At 39.5% G+C, this 24,945-nt stretch overlaps 1 protein-coding gene across 1 annotated transcript in view; it reads left to right on the top strand.

Moving 5' to 3' along the window:
• Window positions 1-6,337, top strand: part of lingo3a (leucine rich repeat and Ig domain containing 3a) — a 44,311-nt gene extending 37,974 nt beyond the window's left edge. The window contains exon 2 of the mRNA XM_054789746.1: window positions 824-6,337. Within this exon, the coding sequence (XP_054645721.1) occupies window positions 884-2,716 (1,833 nt within the window). The 5' untranslated portion in view covers window positions 824-883 and the 3' untranslated portion in view covers window positions 2,717-6,337. The remainder of the gene's footprint in view (window positions 1-823) is intronic.
• Window positions 6,338-24,945: the final 18,608 nt, after the last annotated feature.

Below are 24,945 nucleotides of genomic sequence, written 5' to 3' on the forward strand. Positions count from 1 at the left end.
TATTTTGAAGTTAAAAACCAACTGTGTTTTACCACCGAGCCAGATAAACAAAACCACACGTCAGTTCCAGTTTCATCACTCGGGCAACAACATTTGAGTGACCGGTGATGTAACCTTATGTGTCAGTCACTCTGCCCTCCTCTGTGAGTTTGCCCTACGGCCCCCTCTGCTTGCATGACCAGCCTCTCTATGATGTTAGGAACATAGACTGGTGAAGTACGATAGATATGTTGCACTACTGATTTCAGCATAATACCTCTTGAGTTGTAGCTTACAAATTATTGCCAAACTACTGCGTGCTGTGTGTGTGTGTGTGTGTGTGTGTGTGTGTGTGTGTGTGTGTTCACTGAAATCTGCTCGCCTGCTATCAGACAGTTCAGCTTTCATTTTTGGACATTTGATTGCATTCCAGGCTGACTAATGTGAATATTAATCTCTGAGCCAGGATAAATTGTAAATTAGCGCCAGAAGGTGAGGGATGTTAAAGTGGTTATTAAGTTGTCTGAAACCGGAGCAGGTGATCATTTAAATGCTTGTAAAGACATTTTTAGCCATTTTTAGTAAATGGTAGTCCTCTACGTCTATTCCTAATGTCTTAAATTCTGAAATGGACCAGAAAATAGCCCTTCAACTGCTAAGTCAGGCAGACAAATATAGAGCATCAGTTTTTGTCACTTTATTAAGAATAATTTTGTAATTTTGCCACTGACGTTCGATGAAACCATTGCCACTGCCCCAGAATGCAAATGGTCCTGTACATATATTCCGAACATCTTGTGTCATAAAATGACTTTCCATTATTTCCCCATCTTTGTTTTCTCAGGTTTTCGGCCCAGTGATTGCAGCCCAGAGAGTAGAAGGAGGCAGCAGAACTCGGCAGGCCATGGATGTTAATCTCAGCCAGAATGTGGCTTGGCTCCTGCCTTTCTTCTTTCTGCTGCTGATGGTCAACGTGCGGTCCTCCCAGGGCCAAGGATGTCCTCAGCGTTGTGACTGCATCGCCAAACTCAAGATGGTCTCCTGCCATGGTAAGCGTCTGTCTACATTGCCTGAAGGCATCCCACTGGACAGCAGGATCCTGGACCTGAGTGGGAATAAACTCCGCTGGGTAGAGCATGGTGATCTGCTTCCTTTTCCCCGCCTGGAGAGGCTCGACCTCAGCGAGAACATGATCAGCGTCCTGGAACCAAATGCTTTTTCTAGTCTCCAGAGCCTGCAGAGCCTTTCGCTGAGGGCCAACCAGTTGAAGTTGGTCCCAATGGGGGCTTTCTCACACTTGTCCAACCTCACCTCATTGGACTTGAGTGGGAATAAGATTGTGATTCTTTTAGACTTTACTTTCCAAGACCTAAAAAGTCTGAGGGATCTGGAAGTTGGAGACAATGATCTGGTGTATATCTCCAACAAGGCCTTTTTGGGTCTGGTGGGTCTGAGGGAGTTGACCATTGAAAGGTGCAACCTGACATCTGTGTCAAGCCAATCTTTGTCTTACCTTCATAACCTGGTCACACTGCGACTGCGCTACCTCAGCATCTCTACATTAGAGGACCAGAATTTCCGTAAGCTGGGAAACCTAAGGGGCCTGGAGATTGATCACTGGCCCTTTTTGGAGTACATCTCCCCCCACAGCCTGCAAGGTCTTAACTTGTCGTGGCTGTCCATCACGCACACCAACCTCACCTCTGTTCCCACCTCGGCCCTACGCAGCCTCTCCCACCTAACCAGCCTCAACCTCTCCTTCAATCCTATTTCCGTCCTGGAGTCCTGGGGGCTGCGGGACCTTCTCAGGCTGAAGGAGCTTCATCTGGTCAACACCAGACTGGTAATGGTGCAGCCATATGCCCTGGGTGGTCTCAGACAAATCCGCCTCCTTAACCTTTCAGCTAACAATCTAGTGACCCTGGAAGAGAGTGCTTTTCACTCAGTCAACACTCTGGAGACGCTCCGTTTGGACGGGAACCCCTTGGCATGTGACTGCCGCTTGCTTTGGATCCTTCAACGAAGAAAGACACTCAATTTCGACGGTGCTTCCCCCGTGTGCATGACGCCTGTGGAGGTGCAGGGCCAGGCTCTGAGCGCCTTCACGGACTCGGCCCTGTTTGACCATTTCACCTGCCAGAAGCCCAAAATCCGCAACAGGAAACTGCAGCAGATATCAGCTCGCGAGGGGCAGGTGGTGTCGTTTGTCTGCAGGGCGGAGGGTGAGCCCACGCCAGTCATATTCTGGATATCTCCTCAGCGCCGTCGCATCACCACCAAGAGCAATGGCCGCTTGACGGTATTAAAAGAAGGCACCTTAGAAATAAGGTACGCCCAGGTCATGGACAGTGGAACCTACATCTGCATCGCCAGTAATGCTGGTGGAAATGACACTTACTTTGCCACGCTCACTGTCAGTGGTCTTCCACTCGACGCCGCCCTCTTGGGCAACCGCACCTACTATGCCGGGGACCTCAACGACACCAACCTAAATGACACCAGAGTCTTCCTGAAGTTCACCCTGGACCTCAAGACCATCCTTATCTCCACAGCAATGGGCTGTATCATGTTCCTGGGGGTGGTCCTCTTCTGTTTTATCCTGCTTTTTGTGTGGAGTCGTGGGAGAGGACAACACAAAAACAATTTCTCAGTGGAATACTCCTTCAGAAAGGTGGATGGGCCCGCCGCCAGCGGAGGGCAAGGTGGTGCACGCAAATTCAACATGAAAATGATTTGATCTTACAGGAGCAGGTGTACTTTTTTATTGTGACTTTGCTAATACCTGAGAGGATACCAGGACTCCGCTGCTTGAGAGCAATTAAAACTTAAGGACTTAAGGCTCTTAAAAAGAAAAAACTTCAGCCGGGATAGGCTCCAGCTCACTTATGACCTTGAACAGGATACACATTCTAGACAATGAATAGATGAACTTCTCCTTCACTTAATGCTGTTTTGAAATGTCAAAGACATTAATCATTTGCTCTTTGTGCTCGCAACATATAACACAATGTCAGGACATCTTGGGGGAAAAAAACTGACTTGACTAAAAAGAAACCGGTGAGAGAAACTGAAAATTTTAATCCAAATGTATTTTTAAGAGAATTTAATCAAATTTTGTATGAAAAGTAACACACTATAGGGTAAAACAGTCTTAGCTACAATGCATGTTTGGATAATTGGAGACTCAGAATTTTCCATAGGTGTGAATGGTTGTGTCACTTTATGGCAATTTTCTAATTCATTAACAGTGAAAAAGTGTAAAAAAAAAAATGTTGTTACAGTACCAAACTAAAGATATTTGTAGTTTTGCAGGGAAAAAGTTCTAATTACGAGTTACGAGAAGATAGTCAGAATGTAATGGGAAACTAAATAACGGTTCTGATGTTACAATTAGTAATGTTACCATAAAATTGTGATGTTTATTATACACACCAGTCATAGCAGAAACTTAATTCATTGTTAATTTTTTTTATGAATGAATGTTGCTAACAAATAATCACTAACGCCAATCGCTCATCCATTTTGAAAGTATAGCATTTGTTTGGAAAAATCTGTACTTTTCAATACATGCCTTTTTTTGGTCTACATCACTTCAAGGGTTTTATTAAAAAATAAAATTACTCACAGTTCAAGAGCAGGAACAGTGCTTAACTTTTTGTACAACTGCCTACTATATTCTCATCCATGGCAAATATGGACGCATATTAATAAATAAAATGACAATTTATTTCCAGGTTAGTGCTCTTCAATGAATGCCATGGACTTGCCAAATATATCTTTATTTATATTCCAAATTATTTACGACTAGGCTTATAAGTGAGGAACTGTTTTGTTGCTATGGTACCTCACAATTAACGGCGCAGGTGCACATGCAGATGTTAAAATGAATACACTTGATCTGCAAACACTGTGTGTTAAAGATGGATGACTTGTAGTGTACATACAGCTCGGAGAAGATGTGTATCAAAGGGAATATACTGTATCAAATGTACGAAACATTTAACAGTTATGGCATCCTTGTGCTTGTTTTCTAGAACTGTTGTGCAGTCACTTTTTACCATCCGGCTTTTGCAGCGTTTTTCTCATCAAGACAGATATTGCACTGAGACATGAATGCTCCCTGTGCTCACACAACAGATCAGAGAGGGCATTTATTTTAGGTTTGGGTTGACTCACCTCATTTTTTTAGGCAGCAGCAGATAACGTTTGAGTTTTGTGTCGGGGGCCAAATGTGCTAATGACATTGTGTACTAGAACGAAACACTGGAATGAAAAAGGACCTCAATGGACAACCGCCTAGTTCGTATTAGAAGATTGATGGTTGCAAAGGCTCAGATCATTTTTGGTAAAAAAATTAATTAAAAAAAAAAGACACATTTCCATTGGAATGGATTAGGGATGCTCCGATCAGGGTTTTATGCTGCCGATTTCGATTATCCATGAGTGAGGTCGGCCGATACGATGCTGATCCCATGGATTAACTCTACATTTTTCAATGTATTTATGATGAGTGCTATTGGTCAGGAGCACCGTTAGACAATTCCAAGGGCCCCTGGCAAATAGGTGATTATTAAAAAATAAACGTTTGGGCGGCCTGTCTTTTTTTTTTGCCTTTGTGTGAAACAATTTTTGTACTATTTGACACAAACCTGAATTTAATGCATGCTTTGGAGTAATACAAATACATGGGAAATAAATTGTTCGATAAATTATTTTTTAGCTAACGATAACAAAATGAACTGAATAAAATAATACAAATAAATATCTTTGTTAAATAGAAACCTGTCCTGCTCAACTTAAAACAGAATAAATTCAGTGTCCGGGCTGCAGGGGTCTCCGACTTTCTTCACTATGAGAGCTGTCAATTAGTTGTGATTTATTTATGACTGGCAATATCTAAATTGTACACTACTTTATTTACCAAGAAGATCTACACTTAAACAGTGTGGACATCCTCTTTATGCTATTTTGTGCTCATTTGCCATTATATAAAAGCATAAAGTCTGATTTTAACAGTTAAAATAAAAAACTACTAAGAGTTTAAGCAAATATTCTTTGACCGTGTGGTGAGCTTCTCAAAATCAACTGGAGAGATAGGAGACATTGTGATAAAGCTGGACACACTATGTGTTTGTGTTCATTAAACAACAACACACAGATAGTGTTTTGAGGACAAGATATAATTAGTATTATGACAACAGGATAGTAAAATTGTTCAGTGACACTTGAAAAAGTTAGTACGTACCCCATGAATGTACAAAACAAACAAAAACAAGCTTTGAACTTGCTTGTTTGTTTTAAAATAAAAACAAAATGTCACTGTGGTAAATAGTCACAGGACCAGAAGCTAGGCAGATAACCCTAGCTAGCGAGCTAACTGCCACAAATATAAATTACAGTCAGTGACAGCTCGGCAAAGCGTGTAAACAAAGATGGGCAATAGGTTTGGTAAGGGAGTGATCAATCATGCTGGCATGGATTGGCGTAGCCCGTGTCAAGCACAATACGAGACGCGCCAACCCTACGTGACACAGCAGACAGTGCTGTAGGTTTTGCCGCCGCACGCCAAACATTTTTTGTCATCGGCTTTGAGAGACGTTTAGCGGCAAACGCCGATCACATGTTTTTTACGGAAATCGGCCGATATTGATCGGTGGGCGATCGATCGGGGCATCCCAAGAATGAATGGCCATAGACTGGCGAACAATGCTATGGTCATAAGAACGCATGCATCAAACTAATACAGTGCCATCTCTAAAGTTGAAATCCCCCGAAAAGTGGTCAAGTTTACAGTTTGACTTTAATTTTTCTGGAAAAATATGCCTCAAAATGTAAAACTTGGAGGTGACATCTTTTTTGATTTTTCAGAAAGGAAAAACGCAATTCTAACCATAGAGCAGGAAATGGAATTTACACTATAAAGTGTCTGTCTGCTCAGTACAATATGAGCAATCTAATTAATAAAATATCACCGCTTTTATTTAATACAAAAAACAATTTTACCAAGAAGATGGTAACATAAATAGCATGGTGGTCGAAGGCTTTATTTTTACCATTCATTACGAAAATCTTTACATTACATGACATGATTAAAGTTGTAATATTATGAGACACAAACAAAACAAAATAAAGGTGGAATTTTTGGAAGGGTCGGGGAAAAAGTTATAACAGTATGGGAATAAAGTCAAAATATTATGGGAATACATTTTGTAATATTACAAAGGAAAATTTCCAAAGATTACTTAAGAAGAAAGATTAAATATTTGACAAAAAAAAAGAGACAAATTGGAAAAAAAAAAGCAAAGACTGAAGTTCATATACTATACTATACTATACTATACTACATAATACTCTTTTTCACCTACTGTATACCACAAAGCTGAGATGCAGTTTTTTTCTTGAAATATATATAACTTCTTAGTAGGGGTGGGACTCTCTGGCCACCTCACGGTTTGATGCGATTACGTTTCAAAGGCCTGCGATGCGATGATAAAACGATTATCGATGCATCTTGATGCATCATTTTTTGCGATAAATTTTTTGTCCATTTCTTAGGCGTAATTTTTCTATATATAATTTGTTTTTACTCACTGTGTGCTACTAAAGCAAAGCATATTTTAAGCATATTAAAACAGATGAATTTAGTTCCATTATCTTAATAATTGGAAGGTTAGTTACATCTACCAACATATTTCCCATTGCACAGAACCAGCAGGAAAAGTAAATTGCGCTAGTAGCAGCATGTATGAAATTAACACAAACTATATTCTGTGTAACCAACATAATAAAAATCTGCCATTATTCATAAATAAATATTACAGGCTTCTTAATTCAAACCAAAATCTTCAGCATAGGATATCTGACAAAAATAATGTTTTTGCTGTATAGCAAAGTCATCAGTAATGATGTGCGGTGACATAATAACGCCTTTTCCGAGTGGGTGGAAAATTAGTTATCGCCTGCTCAATGGTTCTCTGGTCGGCAGCGGCAGAACGAGTGGAAATGTACTATGTGGTATTTCACATTTGTCGTGTTCCCAAAATACAAAGTGAGCCAAAACTAGGGTTGTCCAGAAAAGGTGTATCGGACCCGTGTTCTTTGATGGAACTCTTATTGGAGACACTTATTTGGAAATGCTTTGTGATGTGGTCGTACCACAACTCAGAACCAAAGCTAACTTTGACAAACTGTACTTCCAGCAAGATGGAGCACTTCCACATGATGCGCGGACATTAAGGGAGTATCTTCATCAAGCCTTCCCGCAGCGTTGGTTTGGAAGGCGGGGCAGTGTTGAATGGCCACTACGTTCACCTGACCTGACACTAATGGTTTTCTTTTTTTGGGGTGTAGTCAAGAACAAGGTTCATGAGAGAAATCCCCACACAGTGAATGAATTGAAACATTACATTTCAGATGCATTCACTGAAATGATGGAATTGATCGGAATTGTACTGTGTACTGTGTCTCAGCGTGTTTTGGCTTGTTGCAAGGTTGAAGGTTGACATTTTGAGCACTTGAGAGATTAAATATTCAATGTAAAATGTCTAATATGTAAATATAATGTATGTAAATAAATGTCAATAAATGTAAAATGTCTAAGTGTTAAATGTAACCCTGCTTTTGGCCCACCCTGTATTTTAAGCTTGTATGACTAAGCTTGCATGTTGTCTGGCTTTTGTCCAGCTCATTTTTACCTTCAAGTACGTGAAAGCCAAAGTGCTTCAAGACACTCGTTTTAAATCCAGTGGGTGCGGGTCAGAGTTTACGCTCAGCCATTCTGGTAGCGTCTGACACTTAGGTGCACCACCATAAACTGGCCGGGCGGCACTTCCGCGTTCCGTCTTTTTGTTCAGTCAGCATCGATTATTGACATTCATGAATCCATTAATAATCATTAATGTCCACATCGCAAAGCATCTAAGAATCAATTATTTCTCCCACCCCTACTTCTTAGCATATCTACAAGGGTTGGTTTACAAAATATGAAAGTGGCCCTTGCATCCTTTCATTTTTCAGTACAGTCATGGAAAAATGATTAGACCACCCTTGTTTCTTCAGTCTATTAATCCATTTGAATGCCTGGTACAACTACATTTGTTTGGACAAACATAATGATGGTAACAAGTATAGCTCAAGGTTTCATTTGGGCCGCACGGTGGTCTAGTGGTTAGCATGTTGGCCAGCACAGTAACAGTCAGGAGATCGGGAAGACCTGGGTTCGATTCTCCCTTGGGCATTTCTGTGTGGAGTTTGCATGTTCTCTCCGTGCGTGCGTGGGTTTTCTCCGAGTGCTCCGGTTTCCTCCCACATCCAAAAACATGCATGTTAGGTTAATTGGCGACTCTAAATTGTCCATAGGTATGAATGTGAGTGTGAATGGTTGATGTCTATATGTGCCCTACGATTGGCTGGCGACCAGTGCAGGGGTACCCCGCCTGTCGCCCGAAGTCAGCTGGGATAGGCTCCAACATGCCCTTGCGACCCTAAAGAGGAGAAGCGGTATAGAAAATGGATGGATGGAATATTTAATTTAAGAGCTGATATCTAGAAACTTCCATGGTTTTCTTGATGATAACCAAAATCACTTAAGTTCTTACATGATAGCTATAGCATTGCACTGCCAAAAAAATTTACTCTTATGAGCTATTTTTGTTGCCATTGTTATATTTGTCCAAACAAAGGTACCTTTAGTTGTATCAGTTGAACAAGAAACAGAAAAAAAGTTTGGACACCGCTGTTCTACAGCAGTGCATTTTAAGTTCATCCTATCTTTAATTTTTGTGAAGAGGGTATTGAAAACTAATGGCAAACTCATACATAAAAACAATTTTGCGAGTTTCTTCGTGCATTCCAAATAATTCCATTGTATTCTTGTGAAAAGTTTCCAACTTTGAAAATTCCTGGAAGGTTTCATCCCTCGAAAATAATTGAACCGAATTGATATAAACAACTCCAAGTGGGGTTTTTTTTGGCTAAAGTGGCAAAAGCGTTCACTGTAATATGTCATGTAAAATATTCCAGTTTTTACTTATAAATAAATACTATAATAAAACTTTCTTATAATAAAACAACAAGTTTACATTTCATTTTCACTCTGGAGAGCTATGTTATGCTCTATAAATTACACATGTACATGGAAATTTATTTAAAAAGAAATTTAAAAAATATATTACATTATATTATATTTCGGTATTCCTGAATTTGGACTGACTTGAGTCGTAGACTACATGGGGGCATTTGACACTTAAAGTCGACTACTGCTCTGCTGACCTCTGTTGGCTGTCCATGGTACTGCAGAATAAAAATATAGCAATGTTCTACGTTTTTAGAATGAATGCTTGCATATTTTTGTCATGTGAAAACCATGAATTGTAAATATTGAGACTGGTGTTGCTGAAAACTGTACTGCTGTTTTCTAGTGTGTTTTATACATAAAAAAGTAAAAGGAAGCACACTGTTTATAAAGCATGCAATACATCTTGTCCATTGGTCCATTTTTTGCAGATATTGTTTTTAATCCTTTTCAACAACTGCAACACTGTGAGATGATCCGGTCCGTTTTTCAAATTTTGTCTTGTTTCACTTTTAATCAATCCATCTGTAAAAAAAAAAGGCTGTTGTCACATTGGTCCATTTGCTTCATAACCCAGGAAAAAAAGAAATAAATGACTTTTGTGAGCAGACAAAACAAAAACGGTTCACATTTGTTTGACTTTGTATTTGAAAAAGACCCTGAAATCACGAAATGATTCTCGAGCATGAATTACGATCATTATTATAGTTGGTAAAAGATGACGCCCACACACCTGTCAATTAAACGTGTGTAATTGTGTTGAAGTGATACACACAGTTGCCACCTATCTTAGTTTTTCTTTCCACACCACCAAACGGAGAAAAATGTTAGACGCAGCCAGGCCAGTCATATTTTTAAACATAGCAAGGTTTGACATGAAATTTGCACCAAACTATCACTACTTACTGCATGTCAACATGTGCAGCAGTTGATGACCCTCTTTGCTGCAGTGTCTCATTATTATCCATCTCTACTCTAGATGAGTCATAATTCATAATGACACTTTATGTAATTTATTGCATCAAATGAGTCTGTTTATCTTTTCTGTGTGCATAATACAAAATAGTCCATCCTGTTATACGACGGTTATGCGTAATGTTATGCATGTATTACTAAATAATAAACGTGCCTCTCATCTTTTTTCACTCAGCACCTGCACATCGTCAGTGGGCATTGTAAAATGGTCCTTACGTTAAAACAGTGAAACACAACACAGTGAAAATATACTCATCCCGCCTGATTCGCGCGCGTGCACACGCACACACACAGCTGCACTAGCTAAACTAAGCGAACCCCGCTAGCTTCCATTCATGCTCTGTAGGAGCAACATAGGAAATATAGGAGTTTCCAAGGTTTTTTGCCACCGTTTGGACATGTTTAGTAGTGTTTGTGCGGTTCCTATTATAAGCAACCAGAGCGGCACTTCCCGTGCGAGCTCCCTACACCATGACGCAGCAGTCCAGGCACAGTGAGAGGGAACTACCGCTGTAGCTACGGGGCTGAACGTCCAACGTCAAACTAACTTCACCACGGTACACCGCGGACATGTATGCATGGTGGTGTTGCGTTTTTTTCTTCTTGCGGGTGGTGGGAGTCGAGGGGCAACCAGCTTTGCGGCACTTTACTGCACCTACCATGTTGGTGTGTGGCTCAGAGTTCCGAATGTGATACGGCAACCGGATTGGCTTGACCTTGTGACCTTGAAGCCGATATTATCCGATGTTCACAAATCCAGTGGATCGGCAGCTGATCCAGATCCTGAAGATCGGATGGGGACATCCCTTGTCTCAGGGTCTCGTTCACGAGTGAGGGAAGGTTGGAGCTTGAGGTCGACAGGCGGATCGGCGCAGCGTCTGCAGTAATGCGGTTAGTTGAGGTGGCTCGGGCATCTAGTACGGATGTCTCCTGGACACCTCCTTGGTGAGGTGTTCCGGGAATGCCCAGCCGGAGAAGGCCCCGGGGCAGACCTAGGACATGCTGGGGGATTATGTCTCACAGCTTCCTGGGAACGCCTTGGTGCCCTGGAAGAACTGGAACTGGAACTGGAAGAGCTGGCCGGAGACCGGGAAGTCTGGGCTTCTCTACTGAGGCTGCTTCGCCCGCGACCCATACCCAGGTAAGCGGCAGACAATGGATGGATGAATAGAGCCAACACCTGATGGCAAGAGGTGAAAAAGACCGCAAGTGCCCAGAAACAGTGGAGGCACTTCAATGAGGCCCTTTGCTTTCGGATGGGTAAAGAGAATTAAGTAAGTAAGTATTGTAATACAAAAAGTGGAGGTCTAATGTTTGGAAAAAGACAATGCCAACATACAGTATGGCCCTCAGTCATGACAGCTCTAATGCAGTAATGTAAAGTGGGTTTTACAGGAATTAGACGTTTCAAAATCCAATGTAATTGGCTGTATTTGGAACACTTTTGTCTGCATGAGAGAGTTAAACTGATAGTAGCAGTAATAAACAGGGCTCCCATTTTGTAAAGCCCATAGACTGCCCCCTAGTGGTAGATAGATTCCTGGTTGACTGTGGCCTACAAGTATTATTATTCAAAGCTGTTAGGTGTACAATTTACAAAGAAGAGGAAAGAAGAAGAGGGCAAAAAATAAAGGTATGGAGCTATTGCATTAGCACTTTATATACACCACATTATGTAATTAATATACTGTATATGATCAAATAAGCTAACTTTACTTGGGGGCTATGGGCTAACTGCTTCATGTATTTTCTTGTTTTAATTATGTAAATAGGGATGTAACTTACGGGGAACTTGTGCAATATATTGGAGCACCTTCTGCAGTTGAAAAAAACATTTGTAAACAACAGTTGTGGGCGTGTAGTGAAGGATTTGCGCACTGCAAAACAATAATTTTCCATTCTATTTGTGTTGTATTTAATTTGTTTGGCTTGTCTATTATTATATAATAGTTTATGTCTTTTGTGGCAAGGTGTAACTTAATAAAGTTTAAAAAATAGTCTTTGTAAAGAAAAACTAGTAGTGCGAAACAGCATCGGTCCGTCATTCAAGCCAGAACCGCCACTGAATACAAGTTATATGTAGTATTCTGGTCACTAGGCATCAGAAATGTAATGAGATGTTACATTACCTTTCACACTGCATAGAGACTGCATGGCTACTGAGCCAGCACAGCCAAGTTGACATGCCATGGCTGAGATCGAGTGAAAAAAAGTTCTTCTCTTATTCTGTGCCCCGACTGCACACCACTGGTATGTTCCCATAATATGAAGCCTATAGTACAGGGGTGTCAAACTCGTGCCATGGAGGGCCGAGACACTGCAGGTTTTCTTTCCAGCCAGTCACTAAAGCAGGTGATTTTAATGATCAACACCTTCAGTTTGAGGGAAGGAGCTCATCAATGAAATCACCTGCTGAAGAAACTGGTTGGAGAGAAAACCTGCAGCGTCTCGGCCCTCCAGGGCACGAGTTTGACACATGTGCTCTAGTAGCTCAAAATCGCTCTAGTTAGCTGTAATATATATAGAAGTCATTAAAACAGCTCCATGTTAACAAATGGGACTTTTGCAAAGTGAAACAATAAAGCACCTTTCAAATTGTCAGATTATTTATAAGGATTTATATTTACTTTAATATTCCCAAAATGTTGTTCATGGTTATAATTCAAATTTATTTCATGTTTAATTTAACTGCTGATGGTTGAAATGCTTCACTGTCTCTTCACTGTCAGACAGCTGTAAGGAGGTGGTCTCGCCTCATCGTATGCTGAATTTTGGAGGTAAGGAGTGCAAGTTTGACGCTGCCACTCTGGAGAAGCTCCAGCAGGGGTGGTAGTCAGGAGGGGCTGCACCAGAGAGGGTGGGTAAGTGCTATTTAATGTGTTTGCATACAAATGGCCTTTCATGATTCTGAGGTGTGCCGGTATCAAAACAGGCCCCTGAGGAAACTGGATGTCAGGGGTGTCTCTCCCTCTCCAGTAGTACCAGTTTCCCTGCCAGGGCTGTTGGTTGTCGGTGAAGGCCAGGCCGTAACGGGCTTTTATCGACAACAATTCAGCATGCAGCCTGACGTTCTCCTCTCTCAGGGCCAAGACATAATGCTCCAGCATGGAGTCATGGACTCGCTTCTTCTCCCGGGAGCGCTTGGCCGCCTCGTTGTTCTTATGGCGCTTTTCCCAGTAGACCGTGTCCTTCTTCTCCTCAGGTATGAAACTTCTCTGACGCCGACTTCCTTTCTTCAGGACAACATTGTTTGCCACTGGCAACACACGGCCTCCACACACAGGAAATGACATGATGAATATACTGTCGGAGTCACCTGGATTCAAGAAATGAAGGAGAACCTGTGGTTAAGTTTGGTACTCATGGTGGTCGCCTTCTTGTGGTCAGGTGGAGTACAGGTTATTATTAAAGTTGTTCATATTATTGCGGTTCAACATCCGTGTCCATTTTTTTTTACCGTGATGTTGTTTCATATTAATAAGTATTTTAAAAATTTGAATAATAAGATATACACAAATAAATACACTCAGCAGTCGCAACATAGCTATACCTACACAATTTAATGAGGTAATATGAAAATGAAGAGAAAAAAGGTTGGTCTAATGTCTAAGGTCTAATGTCACTACAAAGAAGTGGCAAAGTTCCAAACACAAAAATATTATTCAGAATAATGTTAATAATTCACAAAAATACAAAAATAAAGTGGTAATTATTACGAGAGAACGGTAATCAGAAAAGTCCTATTATTGCAAGAGAAAAATAGATATGTCACAAGAATAAAGTTGTAACGGGAAAACGACTCTAATGTTACAGGAATAATGTTCGAGAAAACAGTTGCAACGCTATCAGGACAAATCCGTAATGTTACAAGAATACATTTGTAACGTTATGAGAGAAAAGAAACAAAGTAGTTGTGTTAGGAGAATAAAGTTGTCACCTGATGAAAAAAAATGCAACGTTACAAGAGAACAGTTGCAGAGGTGTGGACTCGAGTCAGGCGACTTGGACTTGAGTCAGACTCGAGTCACAACTTTGACATCTTTGGACTCGGCTTGACAATCTCATCATGGACTTTCAACTTGGACTTTGACATCAGTGACTGACTTTAGTCTGATAACTTGAAAATACTTGGGATTTGCAGTGTGTATGTTGTAGGACTGGGCAATTTTATCGATCTTGAGATGTACGTATATCTATATGTTGTTTCCAAAGAAAGTCTCAATCTTTCCGCCTTTACTGCTAGCATTAGAAAGTTACTGAGACGCCAACGTCTGCCTGTTCCGGCATGCAAGAGACACCATCGGCAGCAGTGGAGGAGCCAGACATTTTTGATTGGGGTGGCCAAGGTGAGAACATTACTCTCATATGGGGGACAATAAGTTGATACCTGAAATGTCTAGATGGCTAGTGGGGTGGCCGGAGAGTGACTGGGTTGGCCGTGGCCACCTCTGGCCACCCCGTAGCTCCGCCATTGATCGGCAGTAAACATTAGTTCAGTACCTCAGTGCTCAGTGGAAGCACTTTGCCTTTAAAAAAGGAGGGCGATACTTTAGATAGAGGCAGTGTTCCAACTTGGCTACTTTGTGGCTAAATCATTCCAAACATTCCAAACCCTCTTGGCGATATATTTGCATTTTCTGAAAAGCGACTTGGGAAAAACCACCGAGCTAATGCTAGCTGTAATGCTAGGAGACTACGAAGAAGCTGAAAGGTGATCTAAAACAGAGCATGCTTGTCAATTCAAGACACTTGAATGAGTGGCTATTTTGGAGAAGCCATGGTACTATTTTTATGTAAAGGAAGGTTTGAGGATGCCTGCTGATGTTGTGGAAGTTCAGTCAAGAAAGCAATAGTCAATCTAATCAACACACACAACACACTTCTGGTCTTCAAAATAAGAGACCTGTGTTCTACATCCTGTTTACCTGTAACAAAATAAAAAAATGTTTACATTGACTTACCTTACGTCCACGTTGACCTCATACATTCAGTGTCAAGCTAAAAAATCTGTCAAATAACCTGTTCAGAACAGGACACAATACACTTTTTGCTACACTTCATTCTTCGTTATACACCACTTTATTTGTACTCTTCAACAGCTTGTAAGCCACGTTTTGCACTGTTTCAATAAATTCAATATTTTCAGGAGATAAAACTAATAATCTCATCACATCTTTGATTCATTTTGTCCAGCATTAAACTGATGACTCTCTGTTCAGTCAGCACCATATATTGTGTAAATCATGCTTTCACTTTTCAATTAATTTCAGTCAATGCAAGTCAATGGAACACTCCCAAGATGCCACTAAAATCACAGGGTCCCTTTCAAATTTTTCAGGAAGCAATGTAAGTATGTAGAATTGTGTCGTATCGGCGGCCGAAAATCACGACATATATCATATTGTGAGTTAAATATTGTGTTTTATATTGTATTGTGAGATTAGTGTCTCGCTACAGTCCAGTGTTTTGAGTAAAATGTGTCCTCATTCAAAGTATTCAACTGATGTGATTATTACGTACCGGTAACTTCCACTAAGAAAACATATTTTCCCACAGAAAATGCCTCATTGAATGCATCCAACTGGTTTATGAGCAAACAATCAGGGTGTGCATTGCATTTCTTTGCACTGACCAGAATGCTATGTCAACACTGTTTTTCTCTCACAAAGTCTTGTCACATTGGTTTTATTTTATTTCAAAAATAAAACAATTCAAAATGCATTGAGTGTATTTGTCAAATTTAATATATTGCTACATTGTTAAAATGGCATTTGATCATAAACACAGTGTTTATAATAAAGTGTTCATGAAAATTTCAAACCTCTGACTTTTTCCTGTCTTGTCTTGACCTTTCTTGTGATTCTGTGCATGTATTTTTATTTTGTTTTAGTTGTGTTTATTATATCTTATTGTTTTTACTCTTGTGAAGCACCTTGCGTGCCATTGGGATGTTGTAAGGTGCTATACAAATAAACTTTTATTTGATTTGCTTTGACTTGAAACTTGACTTGGACTTGCACATCTTTACTAGAGACTTGAGATTAAAGTAGATTATAAGAGTAATAGTTATTTTATGGGAATAGAATTGTCATGTGAAAAATGTGTGCCATAGCAATAAAATGATCATTAGTTTATTTGCATTTAATGTTAATGGGCCAAAGAGTTTCAGGCTGAAGGTTGGCCATCGCATATGCACGCCTCACCAAATGTGGCCCTCTTCACAAAAGGGTTGGACACCCCTGCATTAGACTATTATTTAAGTTTGCGTGACACCTGCACAAGTCAAAAGCTCCTTCCTGTCTTAACCTCAGCTCACCTCAAAAGCCACCTGTAATGAAGACCACATGATGAAACAACAGGAAACATTGAGAAGAGTGTCATGAATGTGGCTCATTGTTCCACTAGTCATTATGCTTGCACTAAGTCACTGTATTGAATATATTATTTATTAGATTTGTTGTCACACAACTGGCCTCTTCAATTACTCCTATTATAACTTTAAAAAAGGAGTTTATAACTTCTGTATACGCATACATATACATTAGGGATGCTCCAATTGATCGGCCACCGATATACTGTATTAGTATTAGTATCGGTATTAGTATATTAGTATGCCAATCGATGCCTTTCAAAGCCGGTCACAAAAACAGATCGGCGTACAGCAGCGACATGACAGTTCATGTCACGACAGCACAAACATGGAATGAATGTTCATGTGTGCTGTGTCACGTAGGGTTGCCAACACCTGTCCTGAGACGACAAGGGACGCACTTGGGCCTGTAGTGCCGCGAGAATCAACACTAGTCTGTAAAACCTCAGTGGTTTCTGTTTGACAGTTTGAAACAGGCTACGCTAATCCATGGCAGCGTTTGATCACTCCCTTGTCAAACCTATTGGTGTTCAACTTTTCTCGCATCTTTCTTGACACGCGTTGCCTAGCTGTCACTGGCGGCAGCTAACTAGCCAACTAGCTAGAATTATCCACCTAGCTTCTCATCTTGGGACTCCAAATGTGACTTTTTACCACAGGGACATTTTATTTTTTAAACAAACAAGCAATGTGAATAGTCTGGAGCTGGTTTTTGGTCCCACGGGGAAGTAGATATCACGTTCATGGGGTACGTACTAACCTTTTCAAGTGTCACTGAACGACACTGCTCTCTTGCTGTCATGATACTAATTACAGTATATCTTATCCTCAAACAACTATTTGTGTGTCGTTGAATGAACATAAACACATAGTTTGTCCAGCCTTATGATGGTGATACTATCACATTTACTATTAAATAAAAGGTATTTATTTGTATTATTTTATTCTGTTCATGTTGTTATCTTGAGCTAAAAAATAATTATTGAACAATTTATTTAATCAAATGTGTTAAATAGTACAAATAGTACAAAACAAAAAAAAACAAACTATCTGCCCAATAGGTTTTCAATAATTACCTATTTGCCAGGGGGCCCTATATATATATATATATACATACATACATACGTACATACATACATATATACATATACTGTATACAGTATATACATATACACACATATATATATACACACATTTTGAAGCTCTACTTAGAAACTCCTTAAGATAAAACAGTACAAAATATAAATTTTTGCAATTTCTCAGCTGGTCTTAAAATTTTGTTCAGGAATGCATATTCTCTGTCAATAAATGTCATTATGCTTGAAGCACTTAAACTAAAAAGAACAACATGGATTAAAAGAAATTTCTGTAATGTATTTCCAGCTACTTTATATTCAGTTATTTTCTTCGTGGTATATTTCCTCCATGAGCTGATACAGAAATGTTGAGAAATACTACTATATATTATAATATTTGTATATATTAAATATAATATACTGCTACTACTACTAATAATAATTTTCAATGACTTCAACTAGCATCATCATGTTATATCATGTTGTACAATAACTAATACACAACTTAATACAAAAGCCTTAGATAACATTTGGGATGTTAAAACCATTAATGTCTGTTTTTGTATGAATATGACTCTATGAAGTTAAAACTGCATTGTTATTGCCAGCAGCGCCACGAGACACTCAGTTCTATATTACCATTATCAGTAACAGAATGATTATTTCTGGCAAATGTGGAATTTTTCATACAGCTTGGTAAGTATGAGTATTTTTATTTTTTATAATTAATGATTTTCTAGAATATTATTTAAATTCATTTAAACTGGTATCACCATGCAATTGCAAGTGTAAAGATAACAACACACAAGCTTGAAGGTGGCTCACAACCCACATAAAATAATTCTATTGATTTAATTTAAGAAAACGATGAAATATGATTATAAATTATTGAAATAAAATAATAAAAATATATGACTTACTGTCGATATCGCCTGGTTTATTATATTTTGCGATTGAAAATGTGTCATCAAAATGAATGAACTCATGTCTAAATTTTATATGAAATATCGACATTAAAAATGTACAGGTACAGATACAGTATAAATAAGTATAATAAAATGTAACATAATTTATGTCTGACTGCAATAATTTAAAACTATCTCTTAACATATCCAAAACTGTACTGTACTCAATTTTGCATCATTATAGAATAGGAAATCAAAGCACTCACCGAACACACCATTAGGTACACAGTCGAATGCAAGAGTTGTACAACAAAATCTGCCTTTACAAAGACAATCATGCTCATCTTTGGTGTTAAAGGTGTTTGATATTGTGGTATATGCTATATAAGTTATGATGCAGTTGTAATTAGCATATTGTTTAGTCAAAAGAGAGCATTATTAGGCCGAACTATTGATATAGCTCATGTATTGGATCTCCATTGTGCTTTTCCTCCATTTGTGAGCAATGGGTGTTAGAACCAGGTTGAGGCCCCTTACCTTATGCACCAATGCCTACTTGTCTTGCGCCGTGTTACACTGAAAACGCACACATACAATAGTTGTGCTTCATTGATGCTTGGTCGAAATGTGTCATTGTGAAAGTCCACCTTCAATGTGTCGTCACACGTATGACTGATTGTGTTGTGGTGCTGTGCACACAGTGATTGACAACCCACCCTGGAATGCAGTTGTTTGCTAAGAATTGCATCATTTTGGCAGCTGTTATTATTATTATTATTTATTCTATTGATGTTTGTGTTTTTTTGCACAGAAACAAAAATGAATCTCCTCTAACTGTCTTTATATTTCATATTAACAGTGCATTACTACACATCCTCCACTTCACACCACAGCCACACTTCAGTCACCTTGTGTATGCGACATAAAACCACACGGTTTAATAGGAAATATAACAGCACGCACTGGAAAATGTTCATCTATATTCAGACCCTGTCGCATGTAGACATAGTATTACTTCCTGTGTATGTTATTGAATTAAAAAAAAGGCAGCAGAGGTCAGTTCAGTTATCAAGTTTTCATCTTGATACTCGTTACATTCGTTTATATATAGCTTTTTTTTTTTTTTTTTTTTTTTTTTTTTTTTTTTTTTAGATTTAACTGTAGTTTGTGCACACCCGGAAGTAAGAATGACTCAAACAAAGCTGGATTTCCCCAAACTGTACCTGTAGATTCATCCTAACCAAGCATCATTGCATAAAACGTAACATAAAACAAAACATAAAAAATAGCAACAGCTCCGAAGTACAAATTGTGGCTCCAAGGGGTTTATTACAACAACCAACAACCACCTGGCATTTCAGTTGTCTGATAAGGTTTGATGTGCCGAAGCTCCATATTTTTTTCCCTCATGTATTCAGAGCATTTGGCAACATGTCTTTCTCTGAAACAGTGAGAAGTCCCACATTATCGAAGTTACGAAATGCCTTTTGCAGTACGTCACAGAGCAGGAGCGCTTGATTTGCTCATGCTAACCCACAGTAGTAAATAGTAGTAAGTAGTAAGCACAGTACAGGTAAGCTCAGCTCATTGGAGCATTTTTTTTAACCGGTTATCGGAGCTATGTTTTAAAGTCATCAGATTTATTGGTGTGACATAACTATGCACCCAGGGTATGTCTCACTCCCATTTCTTCTTTTTGCATTTTAAAGCTCTACTTACAACCTTCTTTAGATCCACCAGTGCAAAATGTAGATTCTTGCAAATTTTCAGCGGGTCTTAACATTTTCATCAGGAGTGTATATCAATCTAAATTCTACATATTTACACATTTCTTTAAAAGTGACTTCATTCAAAGCTGCTACGCAGGGGTCACCAACGTTTTTCCTTGTGAGAGCTACTTTTAGAAAATGAAAATGGCCACGAGCTACTCATTTTTGTAGAAATGATTTTCATACCTTATTTCAACCCAAACAAATCAAATATGCTTGTTTTACCAAAACATTCACAAAATGCTGGTATCCACAACTCCCATTTGATGTTTCAGAATACTTTTCTTTCTAGTGTTCTCACATTATTAACTGAAAACCTGAATGAAAAGCAGGCCTGCGGGCACCTCATGTGGTCGTGGGGGGCTACCTGGTGCCCGCGGGCACTGTGTTGGTGACCCCTGGTCTACAGTATGTCAGCTGGATACATTTGCAGCTTTCCGCTTGGCTGTATTTTAGAGTCCTCTGCTGGTAGACAGGCGAACATTCTGACAGAGCAAGCTTTCATTTTTAATGCTGTATCTACCTGAAATTCAAACACATGGAAATTCTAATGTATCTTATAACATATAAAAAAAACCTCTTTAAACAATGTATTAACTTTATCATTTAAAAAATGTAAAAGTACGCTTCATTCATTTAAAAAATAAAACCAGTAAGAAATATACCAGTTTTTTTTCCCATTTCATTTAATTAGAACTATTTAATTGTGATAACTACCTTTTTTCACTTGTTGACTGTTGAGTGTTTTTAAAATTAAAGTTAATTTGAAACCACTAAATATGACTCCTCGCTGTGTAAAGTGCTACATTTCCAGGACCACAAGGCTGGCGAACAGCTTTTACCCACAGGCCATCAGGCTTCTCAACGAAGAACTCACACACGCCACACGCAACACACACACACACTCATAGCACTATTTATTTATTTATTTATTTATTTGTATTAATGTCTCTTCTGTTGTTGTTGCTTAATTTGTTGGCACTTATGTTGGTATGTTGGTATTTATGTTTCTGATGTTCTTGTTCATTTTCTTGTGTTTTTCTTTCTTTTTTGGGAGAATGAACAGAACAAGAATTTCATTGCACAGCACAACTACCTGTTTGACTGTGCATATGACAATAAAACTCTTGAATCTTGAATCTTGGTCAATGCTGCGGCGTCAAGTTTACTTGTGAGTGAATTTAAGACAAAAGGTTTTAACATTTGTTTTTTCACACAACATTTGTTGCGCCCATTATAGGTTGTGGTTAAAATACAGCTGTGGTGGTGGTGCATTTGTCAGAAACAAACACGAGCACAAGCAACACAGTAGTGGTGCATGCTTTGACCGGGTCATTCAAGAGTAGAAGGGTTAGCTTTCACAAACAAATGCATACGTACACCTTAAGAACAAATACTGTAAGTGTGTTATAAAATAGGTCAAGGTTGTTTATGAGTTAATAGGAATAACGGCAATTGTATTCTGCTTATAGCCAACGTTCTATCATTTCTTTTCTTTGAAATGATGATGCTCATGAAACCAGATCATCCAACCACCCCTCATCCCCCTGAGAAGTGAAGACATGGAATAACCACATTAGAGAGTGAAAAACCACAAAAATCATTCTTCTGCGCTTCTTTCGCTTTGAGTGGAAGATTTTTTTCTGTGGTGTACAGTGTGGGGGTTGCCCAGATTTGAAGTTGGGGTGTCTCAGCTCCCCTGGTGAAACTGCTTTTTGGTTGTTGGCTGTTGTCTGACTCACTAAAACCACAGAGGCCACATTCTAGTATGTTCCAACAGACTCTTGCATTACATTTGTTTTATATCCATCCTTTTTCTATGCCGCTTATCTTAATTAGGGTTGCGGGGGTATGCTGGAGCCTATCCCAACTGACTTTGGGCGAGGTGGGGTACACCCTGGACTGAACGCCATTCATACCTATGGACAATTTAGAGTCGCCAAACATGCATGTTTTTGGAATGCAGAAAAAAGCCAGTACCCGAAGAAAACCCACGCACAGGGAGAACATGCAAACTCCACACAGAGATGCCAAAGCGGAGATTCGATCCCAGGTCTTCCCGAGCTCCTGACTGTGTGGCCAACATGTTTACCACTTGTTGTTTTATAATGTTACACATATCATGTTCAGGTTAGTTTATCTGTACTTGTTTTGATGGTGGAATTCACTGTTGCAACCTATTACAAAACAAGACAAACAAAACATCAAACACATTTTCAAGATGGCGGTGTGCACAGACGCAGCAGATCAGTGCTCTTTCTTTCAGTGCCCGTTATTCTTGTACGCTTTGTGTTTTTGTTTTGCGTCCTTATGCTGGACAAACAACTTCTACAGCTCGCACGATTTTGTAACGACTGAAATAAGCAGTGACCAAGCAATCACAGCTGAAAACCTCCAACTGCACGCAATACAGATGGACAGAGCAGGGGCTCATCGTGGTTCATCATCCTCATGGGCAGAAAGAGGAGGCGGCGCAGGGATGAGAAGCAGAAACGGGGCTGCAGAGCTGCCGTGCTAGCAAGTCAAACACAACACAGCTTCCGAGCATCTTTCTCACAAATGCATGGTCCATCTTCAACAAGATACAGTCATGGAAAACATGATTAGACCACCCCTGTTTCTTCAGTGTCTTGTTCATTTTAATGCCTAATGCAACTAAAGGTACCTTTGTTTGGACAAATATAACAATGACAACAAAAATAGCTGCGGCCCCTGGTTCGAGCCCTGGGCATGGGCAGGGGTACACCAGTTAGTCAGGTTATCAGGCCACACGGCACATTGGCACGACTAGACAAAGAGCTCCAGTAAGCGAAGGGGAGGGTGATGGCTATTAACTTCCATGAACAACAGCTGGTATACCAACCTAAGACCTTTGCCAGTCACTGCTCCCCAGAAAGTATGTGACTGTGAAATGTAAACCCTTCGAACTGCAGCACATCAATATCAGCACAGCAGAGAATGTATCCTGGCGGCTAACGTCATTGCAGGGGACTTCAAACCATGCAGATTTAAAAACAACAGGGGCGTCACGAGATTAAAATGTGACGAGATATCTTGGACATTTTTTCACTCTATATGTTTTTTTAAAGTAACGATTAGTTTCCAGTTGCGCAATGCCCTGATTTAAAAGCAGTGTGCTGTCAAAGTACTGAAAGTCGCCTCAGGGTTACACAGTGTCCCATGCATACCACACTGTGCGCTGTTCACCCACACAGTTTTCTGAAGAACCACATGATGACTCTTTGATGGGGAATATTCTCTTCACACTCTCGTTTGGCTGGTGCACTTTTCAAGCTCTTCACCAACACTTGTGCCACTTTCATTAAGAAGACGACTCTATTTTACTTCCATTTGTCTTCATCTTCATGTCAGGTCATGGGTCATGTAAGGAGAAATGTAAACATGTATTGCATGTGATGATGAAGACGCACAATGTTGATCAATACTTACTGTTAAACAATGTCTGTAAAAACATCAATGGGATCAAATTTCACTGGTAACAATACAACTTTTTTTCTCATTTCATTGCAACTTTTTTCTCGTAACATTACTTCTTTCTGGTAGCATTTCAAAATGATAAGACAGGAGGGATGTTAACCACTGCTGGATGACTTTATAACATGGCTAACTGAATTGTACTGGGAGCCACAAAGATCCTCGGTATAAAGATCTACAGCAAAAACACTAGCCAAAGATTCTCTATATCAGGGGTCCCCAACCACCGGCCCGGGGCCCAGTATCGGTCCGTGGACGGGGCAGAACTGGGCCGAGGAAACCTTTCAGGCACAATGATAAAAAAAAAAATACACACAAAAAAAGAAACATTTGTAAATAACAAAATAAAATTTTAAGTAAATGCATAGCAATTTTGGAAATATGGGCCATTGTTTTATTCAAAAATTAATATAGTTTGAAGTTTTTGCATGTTTATGTTGTTTGTTGCGAGTGTCACACTTTGTTTGACAGTCCTTGAACGCACCATTGTACGTGCGCTAGCCTTCTCCCACTCTGCACAGATTGTCAACTCTGTATTTTTATCGGGGTTTTTTCCCTTCATATTTGCTCCCAAATGCTGATACTCTGTGGGAATGCATAAAGATAGAGCGTGATGACGTTATTGAGTGCTAATGTGAATATTTGTTCTGTGCACAGCTTCAAGTTAATTCATGCTAACACACTGCCTGTTAGCACACACATCAAGCAGCGGCGCTATAATCTTGTCTCTGAAAAACAAACAAGCTTATAGTGGTGGATGGTGGGTCTGTATTCACTTTGTGCTTTTAATTTGATGTTGTTCCTGTCTTTGCTTTACGCAATACATACTAAATTAGATCAATTATATCACTATACGACCCCCACCACCAATCCACCACCCCCGGTCCGCAGAGATTTGTGGGAACACGAACCGGGCCGTGAGTCCAAAAAGGTTGTGGACCACTGCTCTATATGACTGGAGAACTCTGCTGTTCTTACAGACCCACCACTGCAAAAAAAAAAAAAACAGGAATCAAAGATCCTCTATATAACAACAGCGTTCTGCTGTTATTAAAGACCTACTGCCAAACATGACAAAACATCGAAAACAGAATTGATTGTGTAACACAGGGTTTGGGAACCTTTTTGGCTAAAAGAGCCATGAAAGCCACATATTTTAAAACTGTATTTCCCTGAGAGCCATATCATATTTTTTTAACATTGACGACAACTAAATGTGTGCATTTTTAAGCAAGACCAACAATTTTTGAATATAATAAGTCTCTAAATTCATTCTTTTTAAGAGCATTGTTATACAGAAGCT

The sequence above is a fragment of the Dunckerocampus dactyliophorus genome, chromosome 10 (assembly GCF_027744805.1).
Source record: "Dunckerocampus dactyliophorus isolate RoL2022-P2 chromosome 10, RoL_Ddac_1.1, whole genome shotgun sequence".
NCBI classification, from domain to species: domain Eukaryota; kingdom Metazoa; phylum Chordata; class Actinopteri; order Syngnathiformes; family Syngnathidae; genus Dunckerocampus; species Dunckerocampus dactyliophorus.